At 40.5% G+C, this 12,020-nt stretch overlaps 1 protein-coding gene across 1 annotated transcript in view; it reads left to right on the top strand.

The window, feature by feature from the left end:
• Positions 1–12,020, top strand: part of Heatr3 (HEAT repeat containing 3) — a 41,412-nt gene that overhangs the window by 8,017 nt on the left and 21,375 nt on the right. The window contains exons 6-7 of the mRNA XM_038313051.1: positions 6,075–6,215; positions 8,056–8,333. Of these exons, the coding sequence (XP_038168979.1) occupies positions 6,075–6,215; positions 8,056–8,333 (419 nt within the window). The remainder of the gene's footprint in view (positions 1–6,074; positions 6,216–8,055; positions 8,334–12,020) is intronic.

Raw genomic sequence — 12,020 nt, 5'->3', positions numbered from 1 at the left:
GGCAGTTGTGAGCTGTCAGATGTGGGTGCTGGGAACTGAACCTCTGTAAGAACAGCAGGTGCTCTTGACAGCTCAGCAACTGTTCTGTTTTAGTCCTGACTGGCCTGCAACTTGCTCTGTAGATCAGGCCAGCCTTAAATTCACCTGCTTCTTCAGTACTGAGATTAAAGCTGTTTACTACCATGCCCAGCTCTCAGAAGATAGTTTTAGGAGACCGAAAAAGGGAAACAAAAATAAAATAGTAGAATAAGTACTACTGGAAAAATTTAAAAGATTGGTTTGTCAAATGAAATCTTTAGGGGGTAGTGTTTTAAGTGGGGACTTTAGAAACTGCAAGTGTCTTTATCTTAAACCAGTTTTTATTGTAACAAGAGAATTTCAGGTAGGTTAGTTCATAGATTTTTTAGAAGAAAATATAGGGGTGTGGCTGGAGAGGTGGTTTAAGGGTTAAGAGTGTGTTCTGCACTGCAGAACCTAAGTTTAGTTCCCAGTACCACATCCTTCTGCTCACAACTGCCTTTAATTCCAGCTCTAGGGGAATAGGTGCCCTTTTATGGGCCTCTGCAGGCACCTGCACTCATGCACATACCCACAGACAGATATACACACATAATTAAAAAATATCTTTAAAAAATTTTAAGATAAAAAAATTTGGTGGTATACACCTTTAATCCTAACTCTCGGGAGGCAGAGACAGGTGGATCTCTGTGAGTTAGAGGCCAGCATGGTCTACAGAGTGTGTTCCAGGACAGCCAGGGCTACATAGTGAAACCCTGTCTTGAAAAACTGGGGGGGGCGGACTTTTAAAACAAATAAACAAAACAAAAATACCTAAAAAAAACTGGGCTAGCAAAATGGCTTAGTAGGCAAAGGACTTGCTATGCAACCCTGACAACTTGAGTTTGGTCTCAGGAGCCCACAAGGTGGAAAGAGAGCCAGCTTCAGTAAGCAGTAAGTTGTCTTCTCACCTCCAACATGCTCTGTGGCATATACTCTGTGCTTACACACACACACACACTAAATAAATGAATGTAATTTTTAAAATAAAAAAATATTTTTGTAGCCAGGCGGTGGTGGCGCACGCCTTTAATCCCAGCACTTGGGAGGTAAAGGCAGGCGGATCTCTGCGAGTTCGAGGCCAGCCTGGTCTACAAGAGCTAGTTCCAGGACAGGCTCTAAAACTACAGTGAAACCCTGTCTCGAAAAACCAAAAAAAAAATATTTTTGTGCTTTTATTAAAGGTTTTAGATTTTTTTTCTAGTTGTTTTATTATTATTGTGGGTAATAGCACAGACATGCATGTGCCGTGGAGTGTGTAGGGAGATCAGAAGACAGTTCTATCAAGAATCATTTCTCAGCTGGGTGGTAGTGGCTCATGCCTTTAATCCCTGCACCTTGGAGGCAGAGGCCGGTGGATCAGGCAAGGTCCAGGACAGCCAGAGGTGAATAGTGAGGCCTTGTTCTTTTTGTGTGTTTGTTTTTGTTTGTTTGTTTTATTTTGTTATGAACTGATTGGCCTAGTAGCTCAGACTTCTTATTAACTCTTATAACTTATGTTAGCCCATTATTCTAGTATATTTTAGCCACATGGTTTGGTACCTTTTTCAGTGAGGCAGTCACATCTTGTTTCTTCTGTGGCTGGGTCAGGACTGCAGAAAGAACTTTCCTCTTCCTAGAATTCAAGTTGTCCCTCCTCTAATTCCTGCCTGGTCATCCTGCCTCTACTTCCTGCCTGGCTACTGGCCAATCAGCATTTATTTAAAATATAATTGACAGGATACACACCATTGTCCCACACTACTTCCCCCTCTTTTTAAAAAGACAAAAAAAAAAAACCAAACAAAAACAAACTAGAACTCTGAATCTAATATTCTTTGTTTAGCTTTTCTCCTCACCATTAGCCATAACAATTTATAACCAGCATTCTAAACAAAGGAAAATATCCATAGTCCATTTTTTGGGGGAATGTGGGCGTAGTTTTCCAGGCTACTTCGTGCTGATAGGGGGCACTAATACTCTTATGGAGACCTAAAGAAAATTTAGAATTATGATCAGGTCTTGACTGGAGTATGCTGTGAGGCTTGATCATCTCAGGCAGCAGTCTTGAATCTGTTCTGGATGTAGAACTCTGACATCCGGGCCATCTGTTCCTACTGGAGATTTCTCAGGTAGTCTTCCTTGATCAAACCTGATTTTTCCTAACTCAGAATGAATCCACAACCTCTCATTTCCTGTGGAAACAAAAGCAAAACCTCTTCTCCAAAGTAGCATACCCTTTGACTTCAATTTTGAATTCAAGGTATTTTCAAAATACCTATCTTGGATTAATTCAGCAGCATTTATAAACAAATATCTTTTGACAGCTGTTGTTCCTTCCTTAGCATTCAAACAATTCAAAGAAAACATAATAACATAAAATATCTAGACTCTCTGTGTATTTTTCATCTTTACATGACTATATTTTAACCTCTATTTCTTTTATTTTTATTTTTAATTTTTGGCTTTTTGAGACAGGGTTTCTCTGTGTATCTTTGTCCTGAAACACAGTCTGTAGATCAGGTTGTTCTTGAAATCACAGAGGTCTGTCTGCCTCTGTCTCCCAATTTTTGTGATTAAAGGTATGTACCACCACACTCAGCTACTCTTTTTATTTTTTATTTTAAGGACTTTAACCTTTTTCTTTTCTCTACCAAGCCTGCATACATTTTTAACACACTGTAAGCCATTTAGAGGTTTTCTTTATCTTTGAATCTCTCTTTACTGTATATCTCTCTTTTTCTGACCACATGAGTCTTTAATTTGCTAGGCAATATGGAGAGGATTAAAGCCGTGGCTTTGATGGCTGGATGCAGCCCATTCCTTGGCTTTCTGAAATTCCAGCCTCATGGCGAAGGTACCGGATGTAGCCATCTTTATTGCTACAACTCTATGGCATTTCAAGTTCCTGCCAGCAAGCAAGCTGCAGCAGTGTGTTCACAAACCACACTCAAATGCTCTGTAGTCTGACCGCCTGCCTGGAAGAGCCAGAGTTTGCACTGGCAGAACGGCCCAGAAAGCCGGCATTTTAAAACAGCGTGGCATTTTTCCTGCTAAGGCTGAAAACCAAAAAGCATGCAGTCAGCTTTTCATCAACACCATTTAAGTGTTTCGTGGCAGAGCCTCTTAAAAGAGCTTCAAGGTTTTATAGCTAAAGCTGAGTCAGGAAGCCTCTCTTAAATGAGATGCATTTGCCTTTCGCAAACAGAGCCCACCTGAGAAAATGCTGCTATCAATAAGCTGTACTTAAGTCTTTTTTTTTTTTTTTTTTTTTTTTTTTTTTTTTTTTTTGGTCTAAAATTACTTCCCAAGCTCTCTCAGGCTTTTTGTAGATGCAGTTGTCCACGTGGGTGCCATTTGTTGTCTGAGTTTCTGTTCTGCCCTGTTCCTGCAATCATTAAGTCCCAAAGAAATCACACAGAGGTCTACATTAGTTATAAACTGATTGGCCTAGTAGCTCAGACTTCTTATTAACTCTTATAACTTATATTAGCCCATTGTTTTTTTTTTTGTTTGTTTTTTTTTTGTTTTTTTAAGAAGAGGTGGAAAGCATTGGCTGCTTTTCCAGAGGACCCAGGTTCAATTCTTAGTACCCACATGGCAACTCACAACTGTCTGTAACTCCATTTCCAGAGGATCTAACATCCTCACACCAATGCACATAAAGAAAATTAAATAAATTTTTTAAGAAAGGGAAAAGAGGGCTGGAGAGATGGCTCAGAGGTTAAGAGCATTGCCTGCTCTTCCAAAGGTCCTGAGTTCAATTCCCAGCAACCACATGGTGTCTCACAACCATCTGTAATGGGGTCTGGTGCCCTGTGGCCTGCAGCTGTACACACAGACAGAATATTGTACACATAATAAATAAATAAATAAATAAATAAATAAATAAATAAATAAATATTTTTAAAAAAGAAAGGGAAAAGAAAAAAGAATCACTTTTTTCCTTCACTGTAGGCTTCAGAGATAGAACTCAGGTTGTCAGACTTTTGAAGGAAGCACTCCCAGTCACCAGTTCTTATTCTAATGTACTTTTCACAGTGAATCATCATAATTCATTTTGAAATGTATAATAGTGTTTTCTTTCTGTATTTCGCTAGATTGGTGATTTTATAAACACATTTTGCAAGTAAAGCCACACTTACATATAATACAGTAAATTCATATGTTTCTGTTCTTTCCAGAATAAGTTTTTTTTTTTCTGTTTTTGTTTATTTTTTTAAAACAATCTTTTCTCTGGCTGGAGAGATGGCTCAGAGGTTAAGAGCATTGCCTGCTCTTCCAAAGGTCCTGAGTTCAATTCCCAGCAACCACATGGTGGCTCACAACCATCTGTAATGGGGTCTGGTGCCCTCTTCTGGCCTGCACACATACACACAAACAGAATATTGTATACATAATAAATAAATAAATTAAAAAAAAAACCAATCTTTTCTCATTTTACATATCTTTTTTTTTCGAGACAATGCTTCTCTGTAGCTTTGGAGGCCTGTCCTGGGACCCTGGAACTAGCTCTTGTAGACCAGGTTGGCCTCAAACTCACAGAGATCTGCCTGCCTTTGCCTCCCGAGTGCTGGGATTAAAGGCATGTGCCACCACTGCCTGGCACATATCACATATCAATCCCAGTTGCCACTCCCTCTCCTCTTCCTGCTCCCCTAACCTTGCAACCCCCTCATTTATTACTCAGAGAGGGCAAGCCTTCCCATGGGGAGTCAACGAAGTGTGGCACATCATTTTGAGGCAGAACCAAGGCCCTCCCCCTGGAATAAATTTTTGAAATTATGTTTATGATAGCATTCATAGCTTATTGATATGGGATTTCCCTCTGTATGCTGTGAATATGTTTTATTACCATTGGTTGATAAAGAAACTGCTTTGGGCCTGTAGCAGGGCACAGTATAGCCAGGCAGGAAATCTGATATATAGAGAGAGTAGGTGGAGTCAGAGGGATGCCATGTAGCTGCCAAAGGAGAATGACACCCAGAAACCTAACCAGTAAACCACGAGCTTCGTGGTAAAATACAAAGTAACAGGAATGGGTTAATTTAAGTTATAAGAGCTAGCTATCAATACATCTAAGTAATCATCCAAGCAGTGTTTAGTTAACACAGTTTCTGTGTGATATTTTGGGTCTGAGTGGCTGGGAATTGAACAAGTAGCCTCTGCCTACAGCTTATCTTTCTTTTTTGTTTAGATGTTGAGGTGGTTGCTTTGCTGTAGTGTACTGGGGATCCAGCCCAGAAACTTGCTTGTGCTAGGCAAGCACTCTGTAATCAAGCTATTATCCCAGCTCTTTATCTTGTGTTTTGCTAGTGTGACTAGCACTAGTCTCTTAACAACTCAATACATTTAGATGTAAGTATATGCACACACACATCTCTGCACATAGATGCATTTTGGGATCCAAATTAGATCCCAGCAGTGTAGCATGAATTCTAGTTGGTCTTAAAAATAAAAATTCAGGGTCAGATGTAAGGGATGTTAATGCTGAAGATCAGAGAAGTAGAGAGTCAGCCACTATAGAGTTCTTTTACCTCTACCAATGCTCAGATTGAAGGGGCAAGCCTGTCCTCAGACTGTCTCCTCAGACTTCATCATCTGACACAGGGTTGATCCCAAGACTGCAGCTGTCTCCACCAAACCTCAGACAGCACTGAGTTACTGTCTCCTCTGTCTTAAATTTCTCTCTCCACCCAACCATATCACTCTTGTCTCTACCTCCCTAGTACTGGGATTAAAGGTGTAAGATCCCAAGTGCTGGGATCACCTTTGTGTGAGCTCTGTTTTCTTTTACACAGGACCAATTTTGTGTAACCCAGTGTGGCCTTGAACTAACAGATCCCCCCCCCCACTCTTGAGTGCTGGGATTAGAGGTGTGTGCCACCACGCCCTGGCCTCTAGTTACTTAGCTCTGTACTCTGGTCTTCAGGCAAGCTCTTAAAGGAGCAAATGTGTCTAGAAATTGTAAAAATGCACATTTTTTTTATGTTGTACTGGCATAAATTGCCCTAAAACTGTTGGGTTTTGTCTCACAGCATATTGCTTACAGACAGTAACTGAAGAGAACCCAGAGCTCCTGAAGTCTTTTGATGGCACAGCTCTGCGTGTGCTGGAGTCTGCTTTGCTTTGTCCTGTCACCTCGATGGAGTACATTCTGCTAAAGACACTGGTGGCAGGTAAGGTTTAGCCAAGTTATCCAGTAACTTTCAGTGAGTAAAAGTGGGGCCTTCATCTCAGGACTCCAGTTTGCGCTCTGCCCTATCTGAAAGTCTTACTATCTGAGCAGAGACCTTTAACTGACATGGTTTTCCATAGTATGAAGCCTTCTAGCATAGATGTTTCCTTTTTTTTTTTTTTTATTATCTTTTTCTTTTCAGGTTTGTTTGTTTGTTTGTTTGTTTTTGTTTTGTTTTTCAAGACAGGATTTCTCTGTAGCTCTGACTATCCTGGAACTTGATTTAAGACCAGGTTGGCCTCAAACCTCAGATTCTCATCCTCTGTTCAAACAAAATCAGAGCCTCTTTTTCAAAGCAACATAGCTCTAGATCCAAATTTTGAAGTCAAGATACCTTTAAAATACATATGTTGGTTTAGCTTAGCAGCCTGTACAATGAAATGTTTCTCTGTACTTAGCTCATTCACAGTAAATAAAAAAAAAAACTCAAAGAAAACACAATAATATACGTAATCCAGACTCTCTGTGTATATTCCATCTTTATGTGGCTTATTTTTCTTTACTCCTTTAATCTCTGACTGTGCTCTTTCTCTTTCAAGACTACTTTTTTTTTTTTAATAATTTACTTCTTTTTATAACTCCCTATACTCTTTCTTCTTTTTTAAACCCTGTGACCCATTTAGAGGTCTTTTTCATCTGTAATTATTTTCTGACCAGGAGGACTGCTTCTTAAAATGATAAGCAGCGTTCTTGAACTAAGGCTGCTTTGCCTTTTGGTTCCACCCAGTCCAACATGGCAGAGGTCTGTTCAGTGCCAGCTCTGCGAGCCATGCTCACAACCCCATTTTCAGGCAGTGGGTCTATGTTGCCATTAAGCAAGTTATAGGATGCTGCTCAGAAATACTATTTAAATGCTCTGTAGCCTGAACCCCCACCCCCCAAAGAGTCAGAGTTGTTAGCACAACTAGCACAAACCAGGAATTCTTCTTAAAGGAGCCATGCAGTTTTTGCTTCTACCCCTGAATTAGGAAGCCTTCTCTTAAAAGAATTGCAGCTCTGCTTGTTTGTAGCAAACAGAGCCCACCTGAGAAGATGCTGCTTCCAAAAAACTGTGCTTAACTCTGTTCTTTTGTGTCTACAGTTTCTTTTTAAGCTCTCTTAGGCTTTATGTGGATGTATTCGGCCCATGTTAGCATCATTTTGTTGACAGAGACAGCTCATTTGTTCCTGGCCACCCAGACCTGAAATAATTACACAGAAACTGTATTAATTAAATCACTGTTTTGCCTATTAGCTCAGGTTTTTTATTTGCTACCTCTTATATCTTGAATTAGCCAATTTCTATTATTTTGTATTTTACCACGAGGCTCATGGTTTACCGGCAAGGTTCCAGCGGGCTCCGGTGGGTGGGCGTCTTTCTCCTTCAGTAGTGACACTATGTGGCATCCCTCTGACTCTGCCTACTCTCTCTATATCTCTTCCAGCCTGACTATATTCTGCCCCACTGTAGGCCCAAAGGAGCTTCTTTATTAACCAATGGTATTCATAGCATACTAAGGGGAATCCCACATTATTTGTGCAAAGGCAGGATAAACAAAGACAATTGAGTTTTATAAATTACACCAGAGCTTAAAGACTCAGCCCTGTGGAAACTCTTTTCCCCCCTCACTACTATATTAATATTATGTTGTGTTCTATATACTTTGTTTATTTTTACTATTTAGCATTTCCCTTTATTACACCAAAATCAGTCTGTGTATTAGTGTTAAAACTTATTCTTAATAAAGATTCCACAGGCAATTCTTTTGTCTTTATTACTTATCTTTATTATTTTTTCCCAGGCACAATATGGAACCTAAAGGACATTATTCCATCTAAGAGTCAGGCAGAAATCATAAATGCCATACTAAAAATCTTGTCTGAAGTTCTGGAGGTGAATGGTGCTGACACAGTTATTCAGATGCAAGAGGCTGAAGCCGAGCGGTTGAAGGCTGCTGCCGAGGCTGAGGGCGCACTAGCAAATGCTAATGGTGATGATTTGGTCGAAGATGATGAAATGGAAGAAATTCCTCGCAAAAGAAAACTTAGAAAGAAGACATTTATTTCTGATTTACTTCCAGTAAGTCAGAATGGTTTTCAACATTATTAATAGATGAATTAATATATCTATTTCCTTCAACAGGTGTCCTTAGCATTATAGAAAAATACTATAGCCAATTTTTAGTAAAAGTCATATTTTCCTGTTGATTCTCATAACATTAGAAATGTACCCCTGTATCTGGGCAGTGGTGGCGCATGCCTTTAATCCCAGCACTCAGGAGGCAGAGGCAGGCGGATCTCTGTGAGTTCGAGGCCAACCTGGTCTACAAGAGCTAGTTCCAGAACAGGCTCCAAAGTCACAGAGAAACCCTGTCTCGAAAAACAAAACGAAGAAAGAAAGAAAGAAAGAAAGAAAGAAAGAAAGAAAGAAAGAAAGAAAGAAAGAAAGAAAGAAATGTACTCCTAAAAAAAAAAAAAAAACAAACCAAAAATCTCTCGTCTAAAATGAAACCTTTCTGTGTGGGAGCTTTCAGTTGGGGCAACCTAACCCAAATACCAGCAGCCTGTCTTCCTGCCTCTGTCCATTTCAGTTACCATCACTGCCTTCACACTGATCTTATCCACTCAGTTTGTCACTTGAGTTCTTTTATGTTAGTATTATATTTATCAGGGCACTAGAACAAACTTTCATTCCCCCACTGCCATCAGGCTGAGCAGAAGAGGCTGGGAAATGTGGCTTTATGCTAGTGTGGTGTTGCAGAGAGATGCACGGTTGAGTTGTTTCAGCTGAGAAAATGGAGATGGATCCATGCTTTGGGAGAATGCTTTCCTGCAGGAGGTGAGAAGATAGGCAGGCAGCGGAGACCCAGTTTGGGAAGGCACATACTTCCTGTGCCCCAGATGAGATTCTTCAGTCGTTTCCTGTACTTGGGGAGCCCTCTGTTTAGGAAGATTGACACGTAAGCCTGTGGCTGTGAGCCCTACGCTAAGAACAGTGGTAGAGTTGTGACCAAATTCCTGTCATTTCTGTACACTTGGTAAATGTAATTAATCCTAGATGGGAAAGCAAAGAAGAAAGCTGTTGGAAATGACGTAGGGCCAGCTGAGCCGTGTGAAATGGTGAAGTAAGAGATGGAACTGTGAAGACATGGTAATATTTAGAAAATGTACTCAGCTGGCAGGAAAGGCAGGAAGGCTGCTAAAGAGAGTTGACAAGCCTCAGCTAGGAGAGTACAATTCACATCCTCTCATGGGACAGTGCCAAGGGTGGCTTGTCTAGATTTACATGAAATGAATTGAAATTCATTGCCTTGGATCAATATCCTGCAGTTCTGATTAGAATTTTGTTTTGTTTTTTGGACAGGGTTTCTCTTTAACAGTCCTTGCTGTCCTGGAACTTGCTTTGTAGACCAGGCTGGCCTCAAACTTACAGAGATCTGCCTACTTCTGCCAAGTGCTGGGATTAAAAACAAGTACCATTATTTAGGATTCTTTAAATCGAATATAGCTCAAAAGTATTTTCTTATAGACTGTTTGCTTGTTTATTATGTTTTAGCTGCTCTAGTAGGCATCTAGTGTGCATCACCATGCCCAACTCTTGCATTCTTTTTTTTTTAAAGATTTATTTATTTATTATGTATACAACATTCCTTCCCTGTATGCTTGCAGGCCAGAAGAGGGCACTAGATCTCATTACAGATGGTTGTGAACCACCATGTGGTTGCTGGGAATTGAACTCGGGACCTCTGGAAGAGCAGTCAGTGCTCTTAACCTCTGAGCCTTCTCTCCAGCCCCAACTCTTGCATTCTTGAAGACTCATGAAGCATAGTTTTATGGTTTTTTTTTTTTTTTTTTAGTTATTGCGTTTTATTGTTAGGTAGGAGGCATGTGCGTGCCATAGACATGTGTGGAGGGAAGAGGGCAACTTCTAGGAGTCAGTTCTCTTTTTCTACCATGTGGGACCTGGGGATTGGACTCAGTTCATCAGGGTTGGCAACAGGAGCCTTTAACCACTGAGCCATCTAACCTGCATAATTTAATCTTAGTTGCTTTAAAGAAATCAAGATTTTTATATATAGAACAGTTTCATATGAACAACCAAAACATTGTATTAAGTGAGAAGGCTATTCTATCCTCAAGTTGCTTACAGATCAGAAAACACCATAAAAATCATAACACTTCCTCTTTGAACACAGCACGTGTATTAGAACCTCAGATTTAATCCTTGTCTCACTTTGCTTGTGTCAGCATTATTGAAAACCAGCACGATGGAGGGGAGCACACCTTGTCTAAAGGGAGACGTTTGTGAGGAACCTAGTAGTGTTTCTTGGAATATCACAGATTGTTGAAGGGTAGACCTGGAATGTGTTTGGTTTCATGTCCATGTGTAGAAAGTGTGTGTGTGATGTATTGGTGTTTTCAGCTGCAGGTGTACTAGTCTCAGTGTCCTGATGAATTCAGGCGTACTGCTTTTCTACTCCATCTGCCCATCAGATGTTGATGTTGTTTTGAGACAGTTTATCTGTGCAGTTCAGGCTGACTTCAGACTCTTTAAGTCTTCACCTCTGGAGTGCGGGATTACCATGACACTTAGCTTTAGAAATTGCCAGGGTACTCTGAAGGATCTGAAATTCTTTCTGGTAGTCAGACATGGCATTCACATGTTACTCTTGTCTGCAGTTTTACTTCCAGGAGGCTCTTAAAAGGAGTAAAGGATCAAAAAACCAAAGAGAAGAAAAAGAAAGGGAGTAAAGGAGCAGGGCAGTGGTGGCGCATGCCTTTAATACCAGCAGTCAGAAGGCAGGGGCAGGCGGATCTTTGTGAGTTCGAGGCCAGCCTGATCTACAAGAGCTAGTTCCAGGACAGGCTCCAAAGCTACAGAGAAACCTTGTCTTGAAAAAGCCCAAAAACAAAACAAAGCAAAACAAACAAAAAAAAAGAGTAAATCCCCCTCTGCCAAGATTGAGGTAGGAATGTCACTGTTTAAAAATAGTTGGTGATTGATTTCAATGTTCTGCCCTTGGGAATTACAGATCTGAATTATCACATTAACCGGAAGTATTTCCTTAAGTATTATTTTAAAAATAGAGGGATGTAAAGGGAGTATGTGCTGGGGAGATGACTCAGTGGGTATGAGCACTTGCTCTGTAAGCAGGAAAACCTAGGTTCAGATATCGAGAACTTACGTAAAAAGCCAAGCATGACTGCGTGTACTTGTAACTCCAGTAGTAGGGGGGTAGAAAGATGGATCCTCAGAGCTCAATAGCCATCAAATCTAGCCAAAACAGTAGAATTTTGAGGCAGTTAGAGACTCTGTTGCTGCATTCAGCATGGCTCCAGGAGTAGACCTGAATGGGGTAGTGAGGGGATGAAGGTACATAGAAAGTTGGGACCTGGTAGTCTGGGCTCTCAGCAGAAGAAACTGCAGGACCCCAAATTTCCTTATGCCTATTATATAGAGTTGAAAAAAAGAGATGAGGTTAGCTTATTATGTATTATTTCATACAACTGAATTAGGAGGTGGAGTTATTACATACAGATAAACAAGGAGACAAGTTTAGCTAATTTTGGTAGAATCAGTCTCTGTAACAGAGCAGTTTTTAGGCCATAAACATCCAGGGGCAGAAGGCTGTGGTGGACCTGTTCTGCGCACACTGTCAACATTCACGCGTGGATCAGAAGGAAAGGCTTTGCCATTTCTCCATGGGTCTGAGGTTCTGAGCTCCTTTGCCTATGTCAGAATTACAAATTCACTCACTCAAGCTTT

Source organism: Arvicola amphibius, chromosome 15 (genome assembly GCF_903992535.2).
Source record: "Arvicola amphibius chromosome 15, mArvAmp1.2, whole genome shotgun sequence".
NCBI lineage: Eukaryota > Metazoa > Chordata > Mammalia > Rodentia > Cricetidae > Arvicola > Arvicola amphibius.
This window is presented reverse-complemented; position numbering and strand designations above follow the sequence as displayed.